We start from the raw sequence: 25452 nt of genomic DNA, 5'->3' as shown, positions 1-25452 counted from the left end.
TAACTCTCTCTTGTCTCTTTCTTAAAGCATCCCTTACGTATATTGAATCTATCTTCTTTAAGTAAAAGCATTTTTTATATATACCAACTTGTTGTTTGTCTTATTAGGTCATTATTCAACCTTCTATTTCACATGGTATCACTTTATAGCATTCCCTTTTCACGATATCTTTTATTTTTCTCATTACAAGACACTTCATATCTCATCACCTCTTTAATCGAATTCTTCAAATCCGTGGGTAATTATTTACATCGTGCAACACACTTCTTTGTTTCTATTCATCTCTCCTCTTTTGACAATCCGTTTTCAATCACACATAATAATTCCAAAGAGCACTCAATACTCAAATCATGACTACTCTCTCAATACAATGGACTCTCCTATATCAAGGTTTCCTTATAATAAAAAATAATTTTTGAAACTATGTTCTTTTTGTCATCTAACATAATATAATAAATTTTCATCCACACACTCTTCCAAAGAGTGATTTGATCTCTCATTCACGAGTGCCTTAAGATACAAATAGATATTCACGAGTAATCCACTCAACTAAAATCCAAACTTCATTCACTTCAATTGTCATTCACTTGCTATTATAATAAATTTCATCCTTCTATTTAATAAAATGATTCACTCTTCACGAATTCATCACCTATTCAAAAACTTCTATCAATCCTCTCCAAGTTCATTTCTTACACTCTCAAGTTACTCACCATGGCCTCCTCTTCAAAATCTTTTTTGGATGATGTCAACATGATTGAATCTGCAGAACTGAGATATCCAGATCTCAGTCCCAATTACAACTACGTAAACTCTCTTCCAATCCAAACAGGTAGGTTAGTCCACTTCCATGACTTCACCTCCTTTGATGTTGAAACCTCCCTACAAGACTTTGTTCCAATTTTAGGATCATCAAACACTGCGTCTTATTATCCCCATCTCATCAAGATTTTTTATACCAACCTCTCGGTGAACCATGACCAAACGACTGTCACCACCATGGTCCATGGTAAAATAATCTCCTTTGACATTCACTCATTAGGGTGCATTCTGAACCTTTCATCCTATGGAATCGAACTTCCAAACATAGTACCTATCGATCGTACTGTGTTCAAAAAAGTGCTTCACTCCACACGATCCACCCACTTTCCGTGGCATATGAGCAATCTCAAACCTCATGCTCAGCTTGTGTCAAAAATCTTATCTCACAATGTCTATCCCAAACAACCGTCCAAGGGATTCGTGCCAAACGAAATCTCTCTTTTAATCTATGTGATCTTTTGTTCCTTCCCAATCAACTGGTCGAGCATCATATTCAACAACTTCCATTTGGATATTTTATCACTCATATTCTTAAGTACTTCAATGTGCCACTTCACAATGATGTCGTCTCCTATTCTACACATGCATTTGATGGTACCTACTTCTCCGAAGAAGGGTCAACCCCACAACATTTTGACGATGAAGGCCCTAGTGAGGCAGATCCGGCGCCGACATCTGAACTAGATATATTCTCAACTCTGGTAGATGTCCAGAACACACAGGATCTCCTACTGAAGAATCAAGTCTCTCTGCAGCAAGCCTTTCACTCACTGAAGATTGGCCAAGATGTTCTTCTTCGCAAATTTTATCTCTCATCTGATTCCGAATGAACTAATTTTTTTTGGTCTGTAATAATAACTTTCCTACTCTGATCCCTCCTTTTTGTCTATGACAAAGGGGGAGAAAAATCTCTCTCCTATGTTGGAGAAATTTGATTTCTTGAACTTAACTTTTACTTATGTTTTTTAATGCATTTTTTATGATATCATATTCAAATTATCATTATGTATATGGCTTATTGAAAGGGGGGAGCATATATTGTCTAGGGGTGGCAAAACCTAACACGACTCACCAACCCAACCTGCCAACCCGCCTCTTAGGCGGGTTCGGGTTGGGCTTAAGCCAACCCGTTTAATAAACGGGTCGACCCGCCTAACCCGTTTATTAAACAGGTCGGGTTCGGGTTGGGGGTATGCCAACCCGCCAACCCGGCTGACCCGTTTAATAAATGGGTTAGGTGGGCGGGTCAACCCGTCTGCCAACCCGACCCGCCAACCTGGCCCGCGTACCTAAGAACCCGTTTACCCGACCCAACCCATTTATTAAATGGGTTGGCGGGTCGTGTCAGGTTACCTGTTTATTAAACGAGTCGGGTTCGTGTTTGCCACAGCCGACCCGTTTAATAAACGGGTTGGGTTCAGGTTGAGGTATGCTGACCCGCCAACCCGACACGATTGTCACCCCTAATATTGTCATCATCAAAAAGGGGGAGAATATTGAGAAACTATGTTTTGATGATACATAATATGATATGTTGTCATACATGATAAATATATGATATGATATGCCTTCGTGAATATGTTATATTATGACTGGATATGATATGTCATGCATTTAACGAGTATTTGATGCAAGGTTATTTCACCCAAGAAGAATGGAGACAACCTGATCAAGTACAACTATTTGATGCTATCATACTACTCTGAAGAGAAAGCTTGATGAGGTCATATATTCATAAAGTTTATCCAAGAAGATCGGCTACTTCAAGATAAAGATTTTCTTCTTCTTTAGAGTCATATGTAACAAAACTTTCAGAAGCATGCATATTTCATATTACATTATATGCTTTAAATATCATACAAGTCATCTATCTACAAAAACTAAACTTTCATAAAAGTATACGATATTTCAAAAACACCTTTTTTGAAACAAATCATTGTACTTTCTTACAAGCATGTATGAAAAACACATTTTGACAAGATATAATAGCTCAAGATTTCAAAAGCATTAATTGTACCTTCTAACAAGCATTTATGAAAAAGACAACTTGAAAAGATATAAAAGCTAATGATTTCAAATATGAAAGAAAAAGACAAAATATAGTAACTCATAATATACAATCGTTCATCTTGAATCGACGATTTGAGAAAACAAATATTATTTTATACAAAACTACTTATTGTCTAACAAGACAATTAATTTTGGAAAAGACTTTTTATTTATTTAATACACACCCAAGAATGACGACTTATATTCAAAGCCATCATTCTTTTTGTAAACATTAAATGCCACCTCAAAAGCATTTGAGAAATGACCATTTCTAAATAAAGTACCTAACAAAGCATTTATTGTACTTACATACATTTAACCAAAGAAGTGACGATTTGTAAGAAAACTATTAATATACTACAAAACATTAAATTGAGTAAAGACAAAATTACACTTCAACGTTCAATGTACTACAAATCATTTATTATGAGAAAAGACCCATTACAAATTAAAACTCATTTTTAATTACAACCAACGTATAGTGTACCTTAAATATTAAAATTATGGAATGACAACTTTTTGAAAAAGTAATGTAGTACACATATCATTTCACACACTCTTTCATAAAATTATGTTTTTGAGATGACCTGACACCTCACATCTCAAAAGGACAATCATTTCAAAAAGCAACGACTATTTTCTTAAGAATCTATATATATATATATATATATATATATATATATATATATAAAATAGTATTTCAAGACACATGTGAGCCTTCAAAGAGAAAAACTCCTACTCGATATTATGAAAAAGAGCTAAGAAAAAGAAAGAGAAAAAGACAAGAAAAGCTCTTTGACAAAAGAATCAACTGTGTGAAAAAGAAAAGAACATTATGTTTCATTGTGAGATTATTCTATCCATTTTTCAAAGAGAGAACATTCTGAGAATCTTCATACGTGCATTCATACTCTGCATATCATTCTGAAGGTTCTTTAGAAAAGTGTTGTAACTTCCTATTATCCACTATTTTCCTTCTCTATTGAAAGAAGTAGACCTCTGAGAAAGAGGGTGGTTTCCTTCTCTGTTGAGAGAAGTAGACCTCTGAGAAAGAGAGTGTTTTCCTTCTCTATTGAGAGAAGTAGACTTCTGAGAAAGAGTGTATTTTCCTTCTCTGTTGAGAGAAGTAGACCTCTGAAAAAGAGGGTGTTTCCCTTCTCTGTTAAGAGAAGTAGACCTCTGAGGAAGAGGGTGTTGTACTATTTATCCCATAACACGGATTTTATAGTGAAAGGCTCAAGTGTTTTACTTAGGGACTGGATGTAGGTCAGTAACTCGATCAAACTAGTATAAATCATGTGTTTACTGTGTTGTGCCTTATTGTCTTTAATTTTATTTTATCGATCTATATTGTATTTCACTATTCACCTCCCCCCCCCCCCCCCCTAGTGGAATTTCACGTAGAATTAGTTGATTGCACTATGTGGCTCCTTGACCGCATTGTCGCGCGAGCACTAAAAGTGAGCAAGCTCCACCTGCGAGACTTACTCTTAAGAGATTGAAATGAAGCAGAATACAACACATTAATGCGCCTGAAGAAGGAAGGGTCACCATAGCAAAGCACAACCGATGAGCAATATCCCATGCAAAAGTGAGCAACTACAGAGATAAATATCACCACGAAGCCTTATAAAGTGTCCCATAAACGCCTTGCTAAACTAGGTAGCAGTATCCGTCGATAAAAGAAGAGGTTGTGTTGCAAGTACCCTCGACGAAGATGATAGATATCTGAGTATAAATTTTGCCACAACTCACACTTATAGTGCGATGTCTCTTAATTAGTTTGTCATGAACTGACTAATAAGGGATGATGCAGATAACTTGAAGAATCCACACAAATGATACTAGCAAAGGCCAAATAGCCAGCAAAGAAAATGTGAACTAACGCAGTTTCTATTCCAATAATAGTCTAAGTAAATCTAACGATGACCAAAACTGACAATCAGACACCGATAACAGCTTGGGGCAACTCTGAGGCCAATTTGATGCACTCTTATACCAATGTGGTAGGCTATGATACCAGTTTGGTATGCTCTAATACCAGTTGTCAAGACCTTTTTTCTCTACGTCTTCCTAACTCACACGGAGAGGGAAATTGATGGGTTGTTTGGGTCATGAGGCACGCAGCTTGTCTTAGGCAAGGAGCTACGTACGCCTAGTGGAAGCAAGATCAGAGTCAGGCATATCTCATACACGCTTAGCACAATAAAATATCGGAAGCGATAGAGTTGAACGGATCAATAGAGTGGGGCAATACCAATTGCCAATGCGAAGAGCCTTCAAGCCTACGAGGGACGGGTGTGTCACCTTTCTGTGACGAGCGCACAAGCAGTCAAGGGCCAATATAGCCAGATATGCATCCAAATAAGTATCATGGACCTTAGAGTGAGCATTGAGTTCCAAAGACGCATCGAATAAGGGTTATATTGCATTTCGGTGTCTGCAGGCCTCGCTGAACACAACGTTTACCCCGTGGAAAAACCCCTGCTACGATGGAGAAGACCTTTCAGCCCCTAGCCTAAGCCAGTTGCTAGTTTGACGTAGTGATGCTCCCTAGCCAAGAACAAAATCACCATCGCTCAACATGCACTCGTCGAACCACTCGTAAGGGTGCAAGGTTAGGCGGCTAGAGTGGGTCTCGTGCATGCCTGTTGATGTTTATAGGGAATTTGCATACTCGTGAGCACCCTCGTGCACTCTGATGTGCTACTCATGAGATATAGGGGTTGTTGACTCTAAACTGCATGGTGGTACACCAATGCAAGTCAAGAAAAAGGTCCCCATATAGGTGTTATGGGCATTAACCCCGCCAATGGGAGGAACCCTAATATCCCTTGAAAATGCATCATTTTTGTTCCCAATGGAGTTTCTGAACATAAATTTCATATTTCGTTCAAACAATCGCACCAAGGTCTTCGTCACGTATTAATGTGCCAACGAGATTTCATTCTTGGCTCACTAATTCTCAAAGTGCAAGAAGATACGCGACCCCAAATTTCTGGCAGGCCCGCGTGGGCACTCGCATGGCACCTCCAGATGAAGTTGCTCCTTTTTGTCATTTAACTTCACGGGCGTGTTCCCCATAAATGATTATGAGGGAGAATACTCGACCATGGCACATGAATTCCATATGGAAGTGTTTCATTTGCGGGCTTGAAGTTGAAATGGGTCGTGGGTGGCGTAGTACCCACGAAGCATGGTACATGGCCACGGTTGGTCGAAGAGACACCCGTGGCATGGAGCATGGAGTTGAGCAGATGCACTTGAGAAGTAACACACACACATTAGGCTTGCTTGATGAGCTGCTTACGAGCAGTATAGCGTTGTCTCGTGCCACCACTGCATGTCATAGCCAAGGCATGCCTTTCCACTTAGCAATGTGCACGTCACCATAGGCCCCACCACACACGCACGTGTGCCACTTTTGGTTGGGGATGAATAAAGTTTAGCACAAGCAGCAGGCTGCAGTACAACATCATGTGACACAAACAGTAGTTAGGCAGTGGGTGCACCTGCGCACTTGGACTCACAAGTTGCACCGGTCCCAGAAGGATCGCACCGTGGAGGCTACACCGCTGATGTCTTATAAGTTTTAGTGCAGAGATGTACTAGCGCACACAGTAATGGCTAACAATGGTGCATAGAGACATTCAAAGCGCACGCAGGCACAGAAAGATTATCGGTGCTCGCAGGTGCGCATGGAAGTTTAGTGCTCACAGGCGCATGGATGTTATCGACGCACGCATGCATTCAACTTACAATGCTTAGGTGCGCAAGGCACTCAATGTCTACAAAAGCCAAAAGGCATGGCCTAAGCGATTTACGTCACAGTGCAACCGTTTGGCTTTGTGCTTGTCTCACGTGCACATTATAGATGTCGCAGATGATGTACATGATACTCTACTGCTTTGAGCCTGCGAACAAGAGATAGACTATAGATCCAATCGAGTAAATCTTGGAAATAACAGTTGTTGATGCACTTAGTCTATAATGCTTTTATCGACGCTCTAAGCTAAAAGCTTAAAGTCATCGGATGCTTTGTTGCGTTGGAGTACTTGATCTCACTGATATGCGAGATTTTAGGCTTGGATCATGCAATAAATATTGTTCCAACTGCAAGGAAAGTAAGTCAAATCTGGTTAAGATTGTAGCTTAATCACAAGATGTGCTTGCACTCATCTACTGATAGTAATAAGACGTTCATGAGCTTGATGCTCATTGATACGCCTGCAACAATGCACAGATTAGGCCCAGCGCGGCACTTGGCTGAAGATGCTTCATGGCTATGGAAGTCCTTCACGTTGCGGTACTTATCGAAAGCCTTCAATCGTGAAACATGAAAAAGAGAATGCACACATACCCCGTGTGGCGATTTCAACTTATAAGCCATTTTTCCATTCTTGCAATAATCTTGTAAGGACCAAAATATCTTGGTGTAAGCGTAGTAATGGGTGTCTTACTCAAAGAGAATTGTCCATATGTAAGTCATTTTAACCAAACCCAATCACCAACTTGAAACTCTCTATTCTTTCTTTACTTGTTATAAATTTGTCTTATTCGATTTTGAGTGCGCTCAATGTTCTTCTTCAATATTCTTAATATATCATCTCTTTCTCTTAGTTGCTTCTCAATTATGGGTATTTTTTCCATTCCATCATCATAAAAGAGGGGTTGAGGTGGTAGTCGACCAGTTGAGGTGGTAGTCGACCATACAAGGCCTCATAAAGTGTCATTCCCGTAGAAGAGTCAAAAGAAGTATTATAACACCAATCGACCCAAAGGTAGAAACTCAACACATTCATCTCGTTTTTCACTAGTAAAGCATCTCAAGTTGGTCTCTAAGACAAAGACTTTATCAAAGTCGGGAAAAGCAAGAACTGATGCATTTACCATAGCTTGCTTAAGCTTTTCAAAGGCGTGCTTGGCCTCACTATTTCATCCCCAATAGTTCTTCTTTAATAATGTCGTAAGGAGTTGGGTAATTATAACATAGTATCGAATGAACCAGCAATAGTACCACGTAAGACCCAAGAAACCTCTCAAGGCTTTGATGGTGCGCAAAGTGGGCCAACTCATCAAAGAATATCAACACCAACTTTCTCAACATAGGCCTAAAGATATCATTCATCCTTCTTTAGAAGGTGGCCGGCACTTTGGTCAACCCAAATGGCATAACTAAGAATTCATAGTGACCATCATGTGTGCGAAAAGCGGTCTTCTCTATGTCTTTCTTAGCCATTCGTATTTAGTGATATCTGACTCTTAAATCAAGCTTAGAAAAGTATTGCACCAAACAACTCATCAATTACCAGAATTGGATGTTTGTCCTTGAATGTCACCTCATTTAAAGCTCTATAATCAATGTAAAACTGTGATGTGTTATCCTTCTTACGCACAAGAAGAACCGACAAAGAATAGTCACTTGAACTTGGACGAATGATGTCACTTGCAAGCATCTCTTGCACTAACTTTTTAATTTCACTCTTTGGTGCAAAAGCATACCGATATGGTCTTACACTAACTGGCCCTTACCCCAGAATAAGAGATATGTGATGGTCTTGAGTGCTGGAATATTGTCTTCTAATTTGGACTCATCTTTTAGTACTATAGGTTGATCCAAATCTAAGAAAGCCATATGTGTAGCCTAAAAAATTTTAATAGCCTCTTGGCCATCAATCACCTTGCCATCTTGTGTAGAGTTAGCTTCAAGGATCATTGGTCGGCCCACTTTGGAAAATGACATTTCCATGTTGTTGAAGTTCTATGTGACACTTCCCAAAGAGCGAAGCCGACACATCCCTAACATAATGTCGGTATCGCGCATAGGCAATACGAACAAGTCAAGTTTGAGGTGTGATCCTTGTAGATTAATTTCCACATCCATGCATAGTTGGCCACATTTGAGATGACTTTCATCACCTACTATAACATCAAACTTTGGATGCTCATGTGGCCAGAATTTGAACTTAGACACTAAGTCCTCTCTCACAAAGTTGTAGGTAGACTGTGTCTATTAAAACATCCACTTTCTTGCTAGATAAAGTACCAAAAACTCTCATAGAATTAGGGGCTGATTTGCTTCCCAAAGCATAGCACTGGCCAATCGGTTTTTGAATGTCTTAAATTTCCTTATGGTCTAATTCTTCCATAGTCTCTCCTTCTTACTCATATTCGTCTTCATTATTGGTCACTATCAAGCACTTTAGAGATTTGCATTTATAACCTGACATTCAATTGCTCTTGCAATTGAAACATAATCATTTCTTTTGCAATTCTTTCATCTCTTCCCTAGATATGCGCTCCACTTTAGGGTTATTGGAACCCCAGAATTTAACCCCTTTGCTTGGTGTAGGCCTTTGTACGAACTTAGAATTTTGATTGACATTCATGGAGCTTTTGTGAAACTCATGCATTTTTTTGTATTTTTCTTCAATGATGCACGCTTGAAGATAGCAATCCTCAAGTGTTTGTGGATTTTAAGCCAATAGCTTATGACGATGTCATCTTTTAACCCATCAATGAATGTGCTCAAGAGAGCATCATTATTCCATTCTTCACAAAGAAAACACAAATCCTCAAATTGGGTTTGGTACTCTTGGACAGATCCAACTTGGTGAAGTTGTTTCATCTCTATGCTATGATTGGTGTATGGAGTTGGGCCAAATCGTTTGAGAAGCTCATGCTCAAGTATATCCCAAGTAGGGTACCCATGTCGTTGGTGAAACCAACAGAACCAACAAAGAGTTTCACCTTCAAAGCTCATAGCGACGCATCGAACCATGTGTTTGAATCTTATATTTTGACTTATAAAGAATTGTTGCGCCTTGTATAACCTTTCTATTCGATTTTTCTTAAAAAAAATAGAAATGGTAGCTTGACCAATCTCGAGAAATTCACCTCATAGTGATTTTCAAAATGACTATACGCTCGGCCATTGTGCTCAAACTCATGTGTGTCTTCAAAGTGTGCAAACTCGTCTTCGAATTGGTCATCTCTCGAAGAGACTGCAGCAATTCTGTCGGCCTATGCATGACAGTCTGCCCGCACATATTGTGCATGGACGGTGCCCTGTCGCGCACAAAATGTGCTCGCTCTATCCAACTGAATTTGTCGTGCGTGTTGCATGGTGCAGCACTGTGCATGTTGTTTAGAAGCTCACCAGTGTGGGAGGTGTTGCGCGCATTGCACATCATCGTGGCATGCACGTCACTTGCAAGCTCTTTTGCATAATAGTGACTACGCATCTCACGCATTGTCGTGCATTGCTGGATGTTGCGCATATGCGCTAGCACCATGCATGTCATGCATTCTGGTATAACGCAAGTGCGCATTGCAACCTAGTGCATCGCGCGCAGGCGCACAATGCCATTGTGCATTTGATCTTAGTGCATCATGTGCTACTGCTTGATTTTCATCAAAATTAACCTCTTGCACATTCGGCCGCAAACCCTACACATCGCGTGCTTGGATCACAGATGGTCCAAATGCTTGCTCATAATCACATGCAGGCTATGCATCGGATATGCGTGCATCCAAAGGAATTTTCTACTTTTGAGGTTGCTTTCCAACTGCTCAAAAATGCAACCTCATTTTTTACATCATCTCAGAGAAATTCTGCTGCAGCACTGTAATTTTGCTATCGAACTGCTCAAGTTTGCCTTCAATGGAAACAGTTCGAGCAGCATTCTCATCGAGGCATTCTTTCATTCGTTGTTGAAATTGCTCCAACACAATCTTTTTGAGCGGTGTCACTTTCGGCAGCATGGTTCTGATATCAATTGTTGCTTCGGTCCCAAAAGGATAGCACTACAAAGGCTACATTGTTGATGTCTTACAAGTTTTAGTGCACAGTTGCACTAGTGCACATAGTAATGATTAACAATGGCGCACGTAGGCGCAGAGACATTCAAAGTGCATGCATGTGCGGAGGTGTCGCGGTGCACATAGGCACAGGGAGATTCTCGATGCTCGCAGACGTGCATGGGAGTTTAGCGCTCACAGGCGCATGGATGTTATCGACGCACGCAGGCATTCAACTTACAATGCTTAGGTGCGCAAGGCACTCAGCGTCTACAGAAGCCAAAAGGCACGGCCTAAGCGGTTTATGTCACACTACAACCGTTTGGCTATGTGCTTGCCTCACGCGCACAACATAGATGTTGCAGATGATGTACATGATACTCTACTGCTTTGAGTCTGTGATCAAGAGACAGACTATAGATCCAATCGAGTATATTTTGGAAATAACAATTGTTGATACACTTAGTTGATAATGCTTTGATCGATGCTCTAAGCTAAAAGCTTAAAGTCATCGGATACTTTGTGTATGCTTTGGAGTACTTGATCTCACTGATGTGCAAGATTTTAGGCTTGGATCATGTAATGAATGCTACTGCAACTGCAAGGAAAGTAAGTCTGATCTGGTTAAGATTGTAGCTTAATCACAAGATGTGATTGCACTCATTGTCCAACAGTAATAAGACGTTTATGAGCTTGATGCTCATTGATATGTCTACAGCAATGCACAGATTGGACTCTGTGCAGCACTCGACTGAAGATGCTTCATGGCTGCGGAAGTCCGCATTGTGGAACTTGTTGAAATCCAATCGCAGGTTTGGATCATGTGATGCTATTCTGAATTAGTCTCCTAAGACGATGCAATCTCAATGCTGAAGTCTGGAGAAGAAAGAAAATAAAGAAGTGAAGTGATAATCCTTTCTAGTTTTTGGAATGAACTAGTAAGGCCAATCCTAATAAATGAGGTTGTCTCCAATCGAAGACAAATAAAAGAATTTTATTTCTCAAACCTAATCAGATTATATAATGAGCAATTTTACAAAAGCATGCCCTATTTATAGGGTTGACCTCTTCATTTGGTGCCAAGCATTGGGTGGCCCATGATTCAAATCATGCTACTATCATTCCTACTTCTCACTCTTGAAATCACACTATCCAATCCAAACTTGATGTTGATCACCCTACTTGTTGAATTGTGCTAATCGAATACCATGTTGTGCGTCAACTGACCTGGCTGTCATGCCCTGTGGACTGACCGACTGCCACTGATAAGCCTCTATTGTCATGGTTGTTGTATCCCTGTGCTTAACCAAGCCTTGCGAAATCCGTGTGGTGCGCACTCTGCTCGACTCTCTGACCTCAAGGGCTTGAATTTCACTTGGGTTTGCATCACACATTCCAGGATCGCCCGTGTGAGCAACTTAGCCCGTTCAACGAGTAATTGTGAGTTGAATTTATCTTTTAACAGGTACACACATTTGAGTTCGTACCTAATGGCATGTGCGCCCATGCTAGCCTTGAGGCTTGCACTCTGGTCCTAAGAGACCGTGTAGATTGTGTGTGTACTCCTGGCAACCGTGAAATAAAACCACCCTATGTCGGCCTTTTGGTTTGCATGGTTTGCACAACAATCCTAGCTTGGTAGGCTGGATCCTTTTAGTTGAGAGTGTAGAATCAGTCAACCACGTAGTGTCCCGAACCAAGCTTTCAAAATGAGGCATGTTCAGTGCTCTACTGAGTGGAAAATGCATCGAGTTCAGCAACGTGCGGCATGCATTGGCTTGATCAGTGATGTGTGGTGATAGCACGGCACGCAATACGCAATGATATTGTCATTAGTGTATCGTTGTGTGGCAGCACAGACTTGAAGCATTGTTTGATTAAGCAGTACCAGCGGATCAGAGGATGTTGCCTTTGGAAATTTGGTTAAGGACCTCTCGGCTTGCAAGAGTTTCTCATGCGTAGCAGTTGGATGTACGGGGGTGCATTTGGGTTAGGGCTAATTTCCCCAGAGATCATATTAGGTTATTCCAACTGAGTATGATGACTCGGGGCTAGGCGAGTGAATGCCTAGGTGTCGGTGAATGAGTCTGAATGGTGCTCTTCGCTATGGTGTTTAATCATCAACTAGTCTTCGGACTGCGGTACCGCAATGTCTTGTTCCTTCAATGGTGAGATTTTGTTGTAGCATGTGTATGGACTCATAATACGCTTCATGGCATGCAAGGCTAAGGCAAGTTTGTGCCCTTTTCAAAAGTGATAGCAGGTATGGGACGACTATGCACTAAGTGGCATAGACTAGATAGAATATGCATTTAAAGATGCGCTTGATCAACTTCAGTTAGGCAGTTGCGCACGAGGTAGTGTGTTGGGCTAATGAAATGATTCAGCACATGGAAAAAGTGTTAGTACACGGCCTTTGGCCGTTGGGCTGGCCAGACAGGGCAGTCTGGCGCATCGCGGGTTTGCAAAAAATTCTATGCCAGTGATAAATTGGCATCAGTGCAGAAAGATTCACAGAGACCTTGTTGTTCATTGTGAGCGATACTAAAGTGGACAATGATGGTTTGTCTTGGTTACGCAATTTTGCGCAACTGAAGTGTGGTTGACCGAGCACAGAAGCAATATATTGGCAGGTTGGTATGGATCAGCTTGTTGATGATAATCAGAAGTATATGGTTGTTGTTCTATTGGCTAAGGGAACATGCAAAAGCCAAAGATTCCTACTTGTTGTGCATTAGGCCCGCAGATAGAGCGTGATGTTTGTCTTGTGCATGAAGAGAATGCATGTTGGATTCGGATGGATGGATTTGCACATTTGGGTATGACAGACCCAACTAAACTTCTATATTCTCTCCCAAGATTGTGGGTTAGCGGAGTGTCAATCTTGAGCAGAATGCTCATTATTTTGGTCTCTTGAGTTGGCAGTTCCTCTGTGGATTGTGTATGCTGAAAAAGTTGTTCGTGGCTCATCGGTTTGGTTCCTGCAAAAATGTTTTGCTGACTTTGGATGAGAGTTGCAGTGTTGGGCCGTTTTGCCCCTTATATGGATGAGTACTCAGGAAGACGCTTTGAAGGACCGCTTTGGGGTGATACGAAAGTAGTCGTCCCCCACTTGAGGACTAGTCTAGACTGTTAAAAACTGCAAGTTGGTGCTTAAGGGAGTTGATATCTTGCGTCACACGTTGGTGGTCGTCTTTCTCTCTGAGTACTACGAAAGGCTTGGAATTTCCTTTGTTGGGCTTGGAAGGCACCCCAGTCATGAGCTTGAAGACAACAAGTTTGTCATGCGGGTGAGGATGATCTGCTTGTGTATGGGACGCATTGGGGTCCCACGAGCAAATGATGCTCGATGTTGATGGAAAGGAAGATCATTGTCTAAGTGATCGGAGGCACATTAAGGAATGGAACTTGGCGTGTTAAAGGTTGTGACGATGGTGGATGGAAACTACAACAAGTTGACTAGGGTGAAGAAAAGAAGTAAACCAGAGATAATTACAAAGGAAAACTGGCATATCAGTTAAGACTGTGTTCTTACCTGCACCGTCATTGTCGATGACGACAATGATTTGGGTGAAGGAGAATGTCTCAGACCGAGCTTTCAGAATGAAGCATATGCAGTGTGAAGCTCTACCGAGTAAAAAATGCATCGAGTGCAGGAATGTGCAGCATGCGTTAGCTTGATCGGTGACGTGTGGTGATAGCATGGCATGCGATAAGCAATAATATCGTCATTAGTGCATCGTTGTATGGCGGCACTGACATGGGGCATTATTTGATTAAACAGTGCCAGCGGATCAGAGGATGTTGCCTTTGGAGAATTGGTTAAGGACCTCTCAACTTGCAAGAGTTTTCTACGCGTAGCGGTTGGACGTACAGGATGCGTGTAGGTTAGGGTTAATTCTCTCTGAGATTACATTAGGTGATTCCAACCAAGTATGGTGACTCGAGGCTAGGCAAGTGAATGCCTAGGCACCGGCGAATGAGTCTGAGTAGTGTTCTTCGCTATGGTGTTTAATCATCAACTAATTTTTGAACTGGGAGGCCGCAAAGTCTTATTCCTTCAGTGGCGAGGTTTTATTGTAACATGTGCATGGAGTCACAATATGTTTCATAGTACATAAGGTTAAGGCAATTTTGCACCTTTTTAAGAAGTGATGGCTGGTATGGGACAGTTGTACACTAAATGGCATAGATTAGATAGAATACGCATTTGAAGATGCACTTGATCAACTTTCGCTAGGCTGCGCACGAAGTGGTGCGCAAGGCCAATGAAATGATTTAGCACATAGAAAAGTTTTGGTGCGCAGCCTTTGGCCGTTGGGTTAGGCAGTCTGCCACATCACGGGTTTGCAAAAAATTCTATGCCTGTGATACGTAGCATCACTCACGAGGCTTTGAATTGTAAAAAACCAAGTGGATATCCGAATTGTCTTCCACATCTCGCTATTCATGTGAGCATTCTTATCTTGAGATGGAGCTTCGTAACGATCAAGGCACGAACCCATCACATGAACAGTTGCTTTTGCAGCCTTCTGTGGTCTGAAAGGGTATCAGCAAAGTACGTGCACAGGTGTAGGTGCTGGTGGGTAGCGCTGCTGCAGCAATAATCTCCAGGCAGGTCAAACTCCATTCTCGTCCTCCACTGCAGCCAGGGTGCCCTTTTGGGGCAAAAAAAAATCGCAGCTGGGTCCGTGTTTTCTGGCGTAGAGCCACGTGGAGCTCCAAGAATCTCAGAGGGCTTCGCTTTCTTACTCACTTCCCTTTCGGCGTTGTGTTCATAGAAAACTCTCCAAGAAAACGAAAATATTTCTTTCCCTTTATTTTCCGTTTTCCTTCTTTCCGTCCCCTTTCTTACATTGCAAGTTTTTTGTTTTTAATTCCGGGAGCTACTCTCCTGGGTTTGGCCAGCAAAGCCGCTTTGGCACGTCATGGGCGACCATAGTGGCCAGTGGGAGTTGCAATAGCTTAGACTCCTCGCCCTTCTGTAATTATGCACTTGAATCAGAACCTGCATTTGGGAAACCTCATACGTGCCTTTGGCTAGCTAACTTTGATCTTCCCACAACTTAGCTATAAGAAATTCCTCGATGGGCAGGGGCATGGAAGACCGCAGTAGGAAACTCTTGCATGGACCCGGTGACCCAGTCAATCAGTCACCAACTCACCAGAGACAACCTAGGCTCAGGCCCGACCTGTCATGGCACGTGAATTCAGAGAGAGGCAAGGATGGACATGGTTACCAACATGTTTTTCTCTTCTTTTTGCCACTACCAATCACTCTGCATGCGTGTAAACGGTAGAGAGGGGAGAGATTATATTCGCTTCAAAAGAGTGCGAAAGCATTAAAATAACGTCGGAATTTCTTTAACCCAGTAATGTGGCACTGGTTTCATGCCTCGAAATCGAAATTTGCATTTCCAAGGCAAGGAAAAAAAAAAAAGAGAATAATGAGCCAGTCACAAACATTGCGGTTATTTTCATAACATCAAAGAAATATTCTCAACGACCGTCATTTCGCGATTAGAAACACAATAATTTTAGGGGAAAAAATCTGTTTGGGAAATTTTGCATTGGTCGGTTGAAATCACATTGGAACCATTGTCTGCAAATTTTGCATATTATATGACTAATACGAAAATAGCATAAGATTTTCATAAGTACGATAACTGTGACCATGGAATAAACCATACCACCAACGGGGCTCCGCTTTTCTGGTAGGAGCAGAAAGTGCACGTCACCTTGTGTTGCATGTTCAAAACCCAATGGTATAGATGTATAACTGGTAAGGTTCAGACTAACCCCAGCTTGCCTTTCAAAAAAACAATAATAATAAACCAGAGCACGGTTGCAGAAGATAATGGTCTCATTCGTTAAAAGAAACAAAATATTTAAATACATAAGGCAATGCTAATAAAGTGTAATTACTTTAGTGGCGATGAATTGGATCCTTTACTCGGCAAATTCCGGCGCAGTCTACAGGACGGTCCAATATCCGAATGAGGAGCGAGGGATCCTCTTTCATTAGCCACACCTAGCCCTAGTGGTGAAAAGCCAACAGAAAACTTGCGATCCCCAACTTCGAACGGGCCCTTGATTCGCTGGCCGGACCGTTGGGACAAATCTATGATGGACTGCATGTAATCAAGCTAGGATCTCCAATGGGAAAACAGGAATTATGGACAAAAATTGAACAAATGCCCTGACTTACCGAGCGAAATTTGGGTTCAATTAACACCCTTAATTATTGAAAAAAGACATTTGACTACGAGTCTAGGACGGTGATGCTACTTTCAAGTGAGAGCACTCTTCAACAGACTTTGATGGGGCAGGAGACCAAAACCTTTATCTCACTCTCTTCTCAATTTTTGTAGCAGCTTTGACATTTTTGAATGCATCAAAGGTCATGTCATTGCAGTTTAGATTGTTACTCAGAAAGTTTTTATCTGAACTCAAGGAAGAACGCCTCAGGATCTCAAAGAGTGACAGACCAGGAGTACTATCATTCACTTTCTTTGTGTTGCAGTTCCTACCATTTGCAATTTTCATTTTGGACTGGGAGGCACTTACTTTCATGGGTTCATCCACTGTGGGCAGCAAGTTTTCTTTCTGATCCTGCAAAAAGGCCACCTGTGTATTATTTACAGAAATTATAGTTACCAAGAGACGACTATTCTTTGTGATATTGCAGAGTGCCACCAGAAAGGTCCATGACAGGCCTGGTCAGGAATCTAATGGACGTTTTAACGTCCTGGCCTAGATAGTTTATGAAATTGGGCCCATTTTGGAGCTAGGTCACTTCCTGAATCACGCAGGTCAAGCTCATCCCCATTAAGTTATTTACCCAACATCAGACCCAATTAAAATCCAAAATTGTACATGGTGTAAAACATTTCTAGAAGATAAGTCCGTTCATGAATGCAGGCTAGGAGAGGAGAGCTTTAACCATCATAAGGCTTGCAGGCATTATGGAGATACATCAATAAGGTATTTCAGATTTAGAACTAATATCGGTGCTATGTTAGTATGTACTTGGTTATATCTATAGGAAAGGATAGCACTGAAAAAAAGGAAGCAGATCTGGATATAAAACTTACCGTGTGAAGATTATCAACCATCTGAATACCACTTCTGCTATTACTATCATCACGGCCAAATATGAATGATTTCACCATGCTCACCCCCTGTTTATTGGTTGACCTCAGTGAACTGCTCGGAGCTCGTCCCAGGAAAGAAGACTGCAATCAAGCAACCATATTACGACAGTCAGGTGTATCTTCAGCTAGACCAAGATGATAGCATATGACCACAGAGACAAAGCCTATTGATTTAATACATCTACTTACCAACGTACCATATCCCTTTCTAGTTCATAGCAAGCATAGTACAATAAACCATTATGATGAGCAGTCAAGTAGTGAAATTTAGCAATGGCAGCAAAGAATTGACTTAAATTTGGGAAGAATTTCCACAGAACTTCCAGAACAAGATTGATTCTTTTATTAAATGAATCAAAGATGAAAAATTAGCAAGTATTAAAAGAACAAGTAGAATAATCTGAGTCTCCAAGTCAGAAGTTGATAGATAGGGCATATGATTATTTATAACAAAAATTGTGTTAGTAAGTCCAACTAACAGAACTATTCCTAATTGGTTGAAATGCTGTGACTTCCCAATTGGAAGGGTGATGACACAAGATGACCGCCTATCCAGAATGAAGACTGAGAAGTGATTTGAATTTCCTCTCCAAATTCCCTCTTCCAACCAGAATAATGCAGTAATTTTGATCACCAAGCATCAAACGCTTTATAGATATAAAGACCAGGCATGCATAAAAAGTTCTTAGTTGTTCTCCGGGGATTAGTTCATAAATTTTCCTTTTACTCACAATTCTAGTAGGGAATCAAGTTACAGGAAGGGGGTGAATGTGACATCTGGTCCAGCAGCATCTAACCATCATTAACTGAGGGCTCTCAGGTTCATTTGTGCTGCTTCTGCACTAGAGTACGAGAATGTGGCCTATATCCAGCCTATCCACAAATCCGCTTTCATAGAAGGAAGGTAGAAATATTACTAGCCCTTTTTATTCACTATTATCTCAACCAAATCTATGGCAAAGGACAAGGATAGAGAAGGCAGAAAGAGAGCTGATACAGAACAATCACGACAGATGGGCATTAGATAACATTAAGACTTTCTTATGAAAAACAGGCATGTGCCACATTTGAAAACATTGATTTACTAAAATGAAACAACCTGAAACACTGATGTTTCAATCAAGTGCAGAACTACTTACCCTTGAAGAGCTATTGCTATTCACTCCAATGGCCAAAGATTCAAAGAAAGCTGAAAGGCAACATGGTAGCATCAGATTACAACGGACACCATTTATGACTACTTTCTTATGCACGCAAGGAAGAAGTGTAGGATCATACAAGGTGTTGCCTTTGGTCTCTTTTTAATGTTGGGAGCAATATTCAACTTCTTTATCCGGCCAAAGACTTCTCTAGAACTCTCATTCTCTGCAGGAGACAAAAAGACTGCTTGTTTCTCCTGAATCAAACAAAACAAACAAAATCCAGCATCAAATCTTAGAGACAAATTGATGTACAAATGATGGATAAAATTTGTCACCAATATAAGCATCCAAAATATGAATAATAGGTACAGGTAACCATTGCAGTCAACACAGAAATGAGTCTATGCACAAACCACCCACACTATTGGATATATTTCCATACATTTTGCTTTTTGCTTGCATCCAAAATAACTTTTGAAGCTATATAACAGATACTGGCAATATTTTGAAAATATCACAATATTTTTGCAATATTTTTATAAACCAAAACAATTCTGAAAAATGTTGAGATTTTCATTACCTGTTTTGAAACTATCACATGTGTATCTCACTATTACTGCATAAAAACATTTTAACACTTACATACATGCACAAATATCATATATACTTATAGGACAATGGGTCAGCGCAAACTCCATCAGTGCAGACAGGTGTGCGGACGAACTCTAGCCACTATCTCCCATGGAAAAACCCTTTAGTAGCAGTCACTACTGCTACTGAATGAACTTTTGCAGGATCAACTGATCTATTAGATTGGAAAGCCTGCATCGGTCCACTGCAGTTTGCACAGATAAATGATATGTACACACACATAGATGCCAATTTTCTAGTGGAGAAAAAGATTTTCAATATACAACTAGATTTTCCCAACAACAATATTTGTGCCAAGTCTCTGAAGCACAACATAGTTTAAAACCCAGTGACTATTGACTCGACAATGGATGGGTTGACATATGTCTCAACAAGTCAACCCAGTGACTCAACAATCATGACAACTTTATATTTCTATAAAAATTATGTATATAATATATATATATATAAATATATATTGTATAACTAATTGTTACACAATATGTATTATGATACAATTTTATGTATAAGTATATATATTACATTATTAAGTATGCAAATATATCATTTATATATAATATATTATATGTATGACTTGGCCATGACTAGAAGAGTTTTGTTAAGTTCTGAGCAGTGTTATTAAAAATGTGCCTCAAGGTGCAAAAAGCGCATCTCACCTCAAGGCGACGGCCTTTGTGCCTTGAGGTGCTGAAAAAAACGCAAATGCCCTAAGGCACATACTGTAATGAAGTATGCAAAAATGTATAACAAGAATGTTTAATGCATTCACAAGGTCCAATAATGGACAAGCACTAACTCACTGATTGGTCAAGGATGAGCGCATGTAGAAAACTCTGCTCTGTTTCTTCATCATCTGATGAAACATATGCATCATTCCTATCGGGAAATATCTTGAAAAGATCAAGCTTAGGCTTTTTCTGATTTAGTTGAACCACTCTACTTGGGCTTGAACCACCTAAATCACCATCGCCTATGGAATCTCTATCCATGTCATCATCACTCTCTTCCTCCTGATCCTGCACCGGGTACTGTTTCCAATTGCATTTCAGTCTTTGCAGAAGATTGTCCGTCGCAGCAGCATCCTGTTCCTCAAGCCACTTTTGATGAAGCATGTCACGTTTTTCACAATCTATAGGCATCTCATCATTTCCAGTTGCAATCAGATCTTTAAGGTCCTCATCTTCATTTTCCACATCTTCTTCTTCATCACAATGCAGTGAGTCACCATCACTATCTTCTTCAGCTGCTTCATCATCCACAAAAGCTTTCACTGGATCCCCTTTTGGACAAAATGAAATAGCAGGTTTGCCTAAAAATGGGTCAATATTTTCTTTATCATCATCTTCATCCAGTGACCTGAAAATTGAAGTTATATGATTGAATTTTCCAAACTTTTGTTTAAACTATCATACTACAATTATAGTTGGCAAAACTCTGTTCAAAACACATCTTTTCAGGAAAAAAATCAAAAGAAAAGGGAGAAACTGACATTGCAGAATTTGGGCAAAATACTTGTTACTTTAGATAACCATTTAGAACATTAAAAATTATATTTAGAAAACTTTTGAGGAGAAAAAAGAACTAAAGCATGGATATAAATTTATCGGTTCTCTTTTTGAATCACAAATTTAGTTGAATTCCATATTTCCTATCGAAACTTGATTTTCAAGGAAAACCCATACATATGTGTTTCTGTTTTTTACCTCATTTTATAGAAATGAAACTGAGCTAGTAGCATTGCTTGCTGGTTTTTTTGTAATTCTTTTTTATGCCATTTTTTTTCAGTTTTGAATGTGAAGCAGCTTTAATCATTTATGAATTCTTAACACTAACTATGAGTACAATTAAATAAACACAAACCAATTTAGATCACTTCTAATTGCTCTATGTCAATCCTGCCTTTCCAAATCATGAGCCAGACATGCACGTTCATAACAAGTTCTCATTACAACAGTTTAGATATGATAACTGCCAAGAAACATCTACCAATAGAAAGATCCAAAAGCAAAGAAAACTAGAATATCATTCTCGTACTTTAAGCAGGCTTAAAATTATAAAAGGCTTTGGAAGGCATTTCATAATTGTACTAAGAGATGCTTTTAGGAACAGAATGCAGAAGGCTGTTTATGGATATGCACACCCAAGTGAAAAAAGAGATCAAAGCACATATATCACTTACTCATCATCTTGTGGAACAGAGTCTAGTTTTAAATCCATATTCAACGAAGAGGGAGAGAAATGATCTTCCTCCTGTGATACCCCAGTATGCTCTGGTTTCTCTTCTCCTCCAAGTTGGGAATCACACAAAATATCCTGCACCAAGAGATTCCCATCAAGTATGCACCAATTAATAAACACAAAGAGGCTGTGGCAATAATAATCTACAAAAGAAGTAAATATTTAAAATTCTAAGGTTGAGAGAATGGCCCAAGCAGACCTGGGTATCATCCAGAGCATGCCTAAATGCATGTTCAGCCTCATCAGGTAAGGCCTGCAATTATCAGAGAAAAACAGTAAACATATCATAATTCAGAAAGCCATCTCAATTAAGCACAATCCCCACTGTAAAGCATAGCATGGTTTGGGTGTTAGCATGAGGTCGTCCAAAAAAGCTGTTCAACTGAAACTAGGTGATTACTATTTGAGAATAAACAAAAAGGATAACATTCAGATTAAACAGTAGTTCATAGTATACTCACTGCATCAAAGGCAGTAGCTTCACAATGATCATCAGCCGATCTAGGAATGAAAGATCCTTCCTGGACCAAATGACCCGCTTCACAATTTAGGCGATTAGTCTTTTCCTAGTTCCACCAAATAAGGCAACTCAAATTAGAAATGAAGACAGGAAAAGGAGTCAGACATGCCAAGTGCAGAAGCCAACCTCCTCTACCAAATCTTCCTTTCTCTCTGCAGCATCGAAGTTCTGGTCGTCAGCATTAGTATCCCTCGATTGTTCATCAGCGTCATTAATGTCACCAGAACAACCAAACAGCTCAGCATTCCTAATGTGTTACAAATATCAAGATGGATGCCAATTATATACATAATCTAATTGGAGAATCAAACATCACAATGAGCTCATCATCACCTTTGCATCAACTCAAGCTTTCTACGGCGTATCTTCTCAAGTAAGGAGAACACTGGCTTCTTAACACCCAGCACTGGTTTGAACGATGCATCGCTAGCTTCTGAGTACCGTAACCCAAATAGGAAGATGAAGGAAAATATGAGAGCAAAATCTAATATACAAGAAAACCGTGCACATGAAAGAGGAGAAATAGCAGAAAATATGGGAGGGGGAAATGGAAGACCTCGAAGGAGTCTCTGAGATTCCACGTGAAGTTGCTCGAGATAAGCTTTCCTTTCCTGCAAAACCAAAACGCTTTCAAATGTAGAACGGAAACCATAAAGCTAAAACCTGACCCATAAGAATAGTCAAACCCAAGAAAGTTTTTTGAGAAAAGAAAATAGAAGCAAATATTACCTTCTCTAACTTTCTTTTGCTCAAAGCTGAGTTTTTGCCCGCCTTTTCATCTTTAACTCCTCCAAACGAACCATTCTTCCTCTTTTTCTTCACCTTCCTTTCCCTTTCAGATCCGCATCTTTTCTTCCCTTTCCCTAAATCTGAATCAAGTGATTTTCTCAGATTTAGGTCTTCCTGGAACTCCCTGAGCTTGTCCCCTTCAGGGTAGCTGCTACAATCGGCAGGACTTGCGAAAACCTCCGGATGCTCTTCTCCCCGATCATCGTGAGTAGAATCGGTATCATTTCCGAAAACCTCCATATGCTCTTGTCCGCGATCATCATGGCTAGAATCAGCATGTTCTCCGATGTCCCCCACGCGCCCTTCTCCTTCTCCTTCTCCTTCTCCTTCTCCATCATCATCATCATCATCATCATCGCTAGGATCGGCATGGCTTCCAAACAGCTCCCCGCGCTCTTCTCCTTCATCGACATGGCCAGAAACGTTGTCATTCCCAAAAAAAACCACGAGCTCTTCTCCCGAGAGATCGTGCCGGAATCGGACGGGATCTCCTGAGCCCACGGCTTCCGGATAGGCGGGAACATCCGAAAGTAAATGACTGTTGAGCGGGGACCTGACGAACCCTACCGTTTCCTTCTCTTCCGGATTCCCGAAATCTGGGTTTTTCCGGGTAGGCGTCTTGGGCTCGAGATCTGATGCCCCAGATTTCTTCAGGCGCCTGAGTTTCCTCTGAGGAACCGGAGAAGCATCTGCCGCTAGAGCAATCAGGTCGTCCTCGTAGTCCGCCATTATTTTTTGGTGAGAGAGAGAGACAGAGATAGGGAAGAAGAAGAAGGAAAGGAGAATTGGCGGCGTTTTGTGCATGGATTGGTGAGGATGAAGAGGAGGGAAAAGGACACAAATTGGAACGGCTGTGAAAATTTGGGTCCTAGCGCCAATTTTTCAAAAAGTATGTGGCCGCTCGCCAACCCAATGATACGACTCGACACGGTACGACACAGCATTCAACCTCTCGCCCGAGTCTGTTTAGAGTATAATCAGGATCTAAGGTAGCCAGATTCAAACTCGTGTGGAGAGAATCAATACTGAATCCAGATCCAGTTAGGGGGGGAATTGGATCGGATGCACATTTACAGGTAAATGTGCTGGGTTTCTTAAGACTTTTAATTGGATCCGATTTGGGGTTCTGGTCCAATTTCAAATGTGAGAATTATTAAACTGAATCTGTGCCGATTAGTAATGTGACCTGATGCCTTTTGCCAAAACCAATACCGGGCATGGATTCAATCAAATATCCAACCCAACCCTGAACCTTTTGCATGGCTACCCAGAGAACCCTTTTAACCTTTTTTGCAGTACTGATACAATGAGAGCGGAACAGGTCAGGGGTTCACCATGCCAGTAATCCGTCCCTCACCACAATTAGTATGCTTACCTTTTAAAACGGGTCCCACATTTTTTTTCAAGACCATCGATGATCTAAATAAACCGCATCAAGAGAGCTCGTAGAATAGACGGTCGAAAACAAAAGCAAATGGTGGTCTTTGGGATTGGCATGCCATCCGTTCAAATGGATGAGCGGCGTAAGCATCAGCGGGACTCTTCACTCTTGACAGACTATTGTTAGGCAAGCCAAAACCACTTCCAGTTCATCATCAGTCCCGAGTTAAATAAGGCTCATTTTCAGCATGACCTGATCTGCTTCCCAAGAAATATGGTTACAAAAAACTGCATGTAAAATATATCTAAAATATATTTCTTGCTGTGTAACAAGCACAGTGACAAACGTTTTTATTGGCAATTTCTGGTTTTCCAAAAACTCACGAGCAATTAAAAAAAAAACATAAATCTTGCATTTTTTTGGCAAAATCTCGGCAATAAAAAAAGGAATTAAAAAATATATAAAAAAATATTTTTATAAGAAAATATTAATAAAAATTATTTAAAAATAAAATTACTTGGTTTTTTTCGTGATAAATAGCCATTTAAAACGTAAGCGCGTTTAAGTCGTGATATTTATGTTTTTTCATAAATCTCATGACATTTTGTAAATCTCACGAGAAATTGTCGTCTTAAACTTTTAGGCAATTTCTCGCGAGATTTTCATAAATCTCATGATATTACGAGCCAAGCACCTATTGTTCATATTCAGCTTGACTTGCTTATTTTACTACTTTACGAGCCGAACATGGGGCGAGCTGCAAGCAGCTTAGTTTTTTCCCCAGCCAGACTAAGAAAGAAATCATTAAATAAATGTTTCTTGGTCTGTTTGGCCTTTTCTTTCTCTCGGTGGGAATATATTTTTATTTCTTATTCTTATCCATCATGAATTGCATTTTTAATTATT

General features: G+C 40.4%; 1 protein-coding gene across 1 annotated transcript; it reads right to left on the bottom strand.

Moving 5' to 3' along the window:
* Positions 1 to 16520: 16520 nt before the first annotated feature.
* On the bottom strand, positions 16521 to 23943 carry LOC149834939 (DNA ligase-like protein). The gene is made up of 12 exons (XM_090010340.1): positions 23106 to 23943; positions 22933 to 22987; positions 22710 to 22809; positions 22503 to 22623; positions 22318 to 22422; positions 22056 to 22109; positions 21798 to 21931; positions 20419 to 20974; positions 19104 to 19221; positions 18965 to 19014; positions 17766 to 17906; positions 16521 to 17283 (listed from the first exon to the last, which is right to left on the bottom strand). The coding sequence occupies exons 1-12, from the start codon at positions 23892 to 23894 to the stop codon at positions 17014 to 17016; spliced, it is 2493 nt and encodes an 830-aa protein (XP_089866466.1). The 5' UTR covers positions 23895 to 23943; the 3' UTR covers positions 16521 to 17013.
* Positions 23944 to 25452: the final 1509 nt, after the last annotated feature.

The sequence above is a fragment of the Nuphar pumila genome, chromosome 6, assembly GCF_984573655.1.
Source record: "Nuphar pumila chromosome 6, dmNupPumi1.hap1.1, whole genome shotgun sequence".
Taxonomy (NCBI): Eukaryota; Viridiplantae; Streptophyta; class Magnoliopsida; order Nymphaeales; family Nymphaeaceae; genus Nuphar; species Nuphar pumila.
This window is presented reverse-complemented; position numbering and strand designations above follow the sequence as displayed.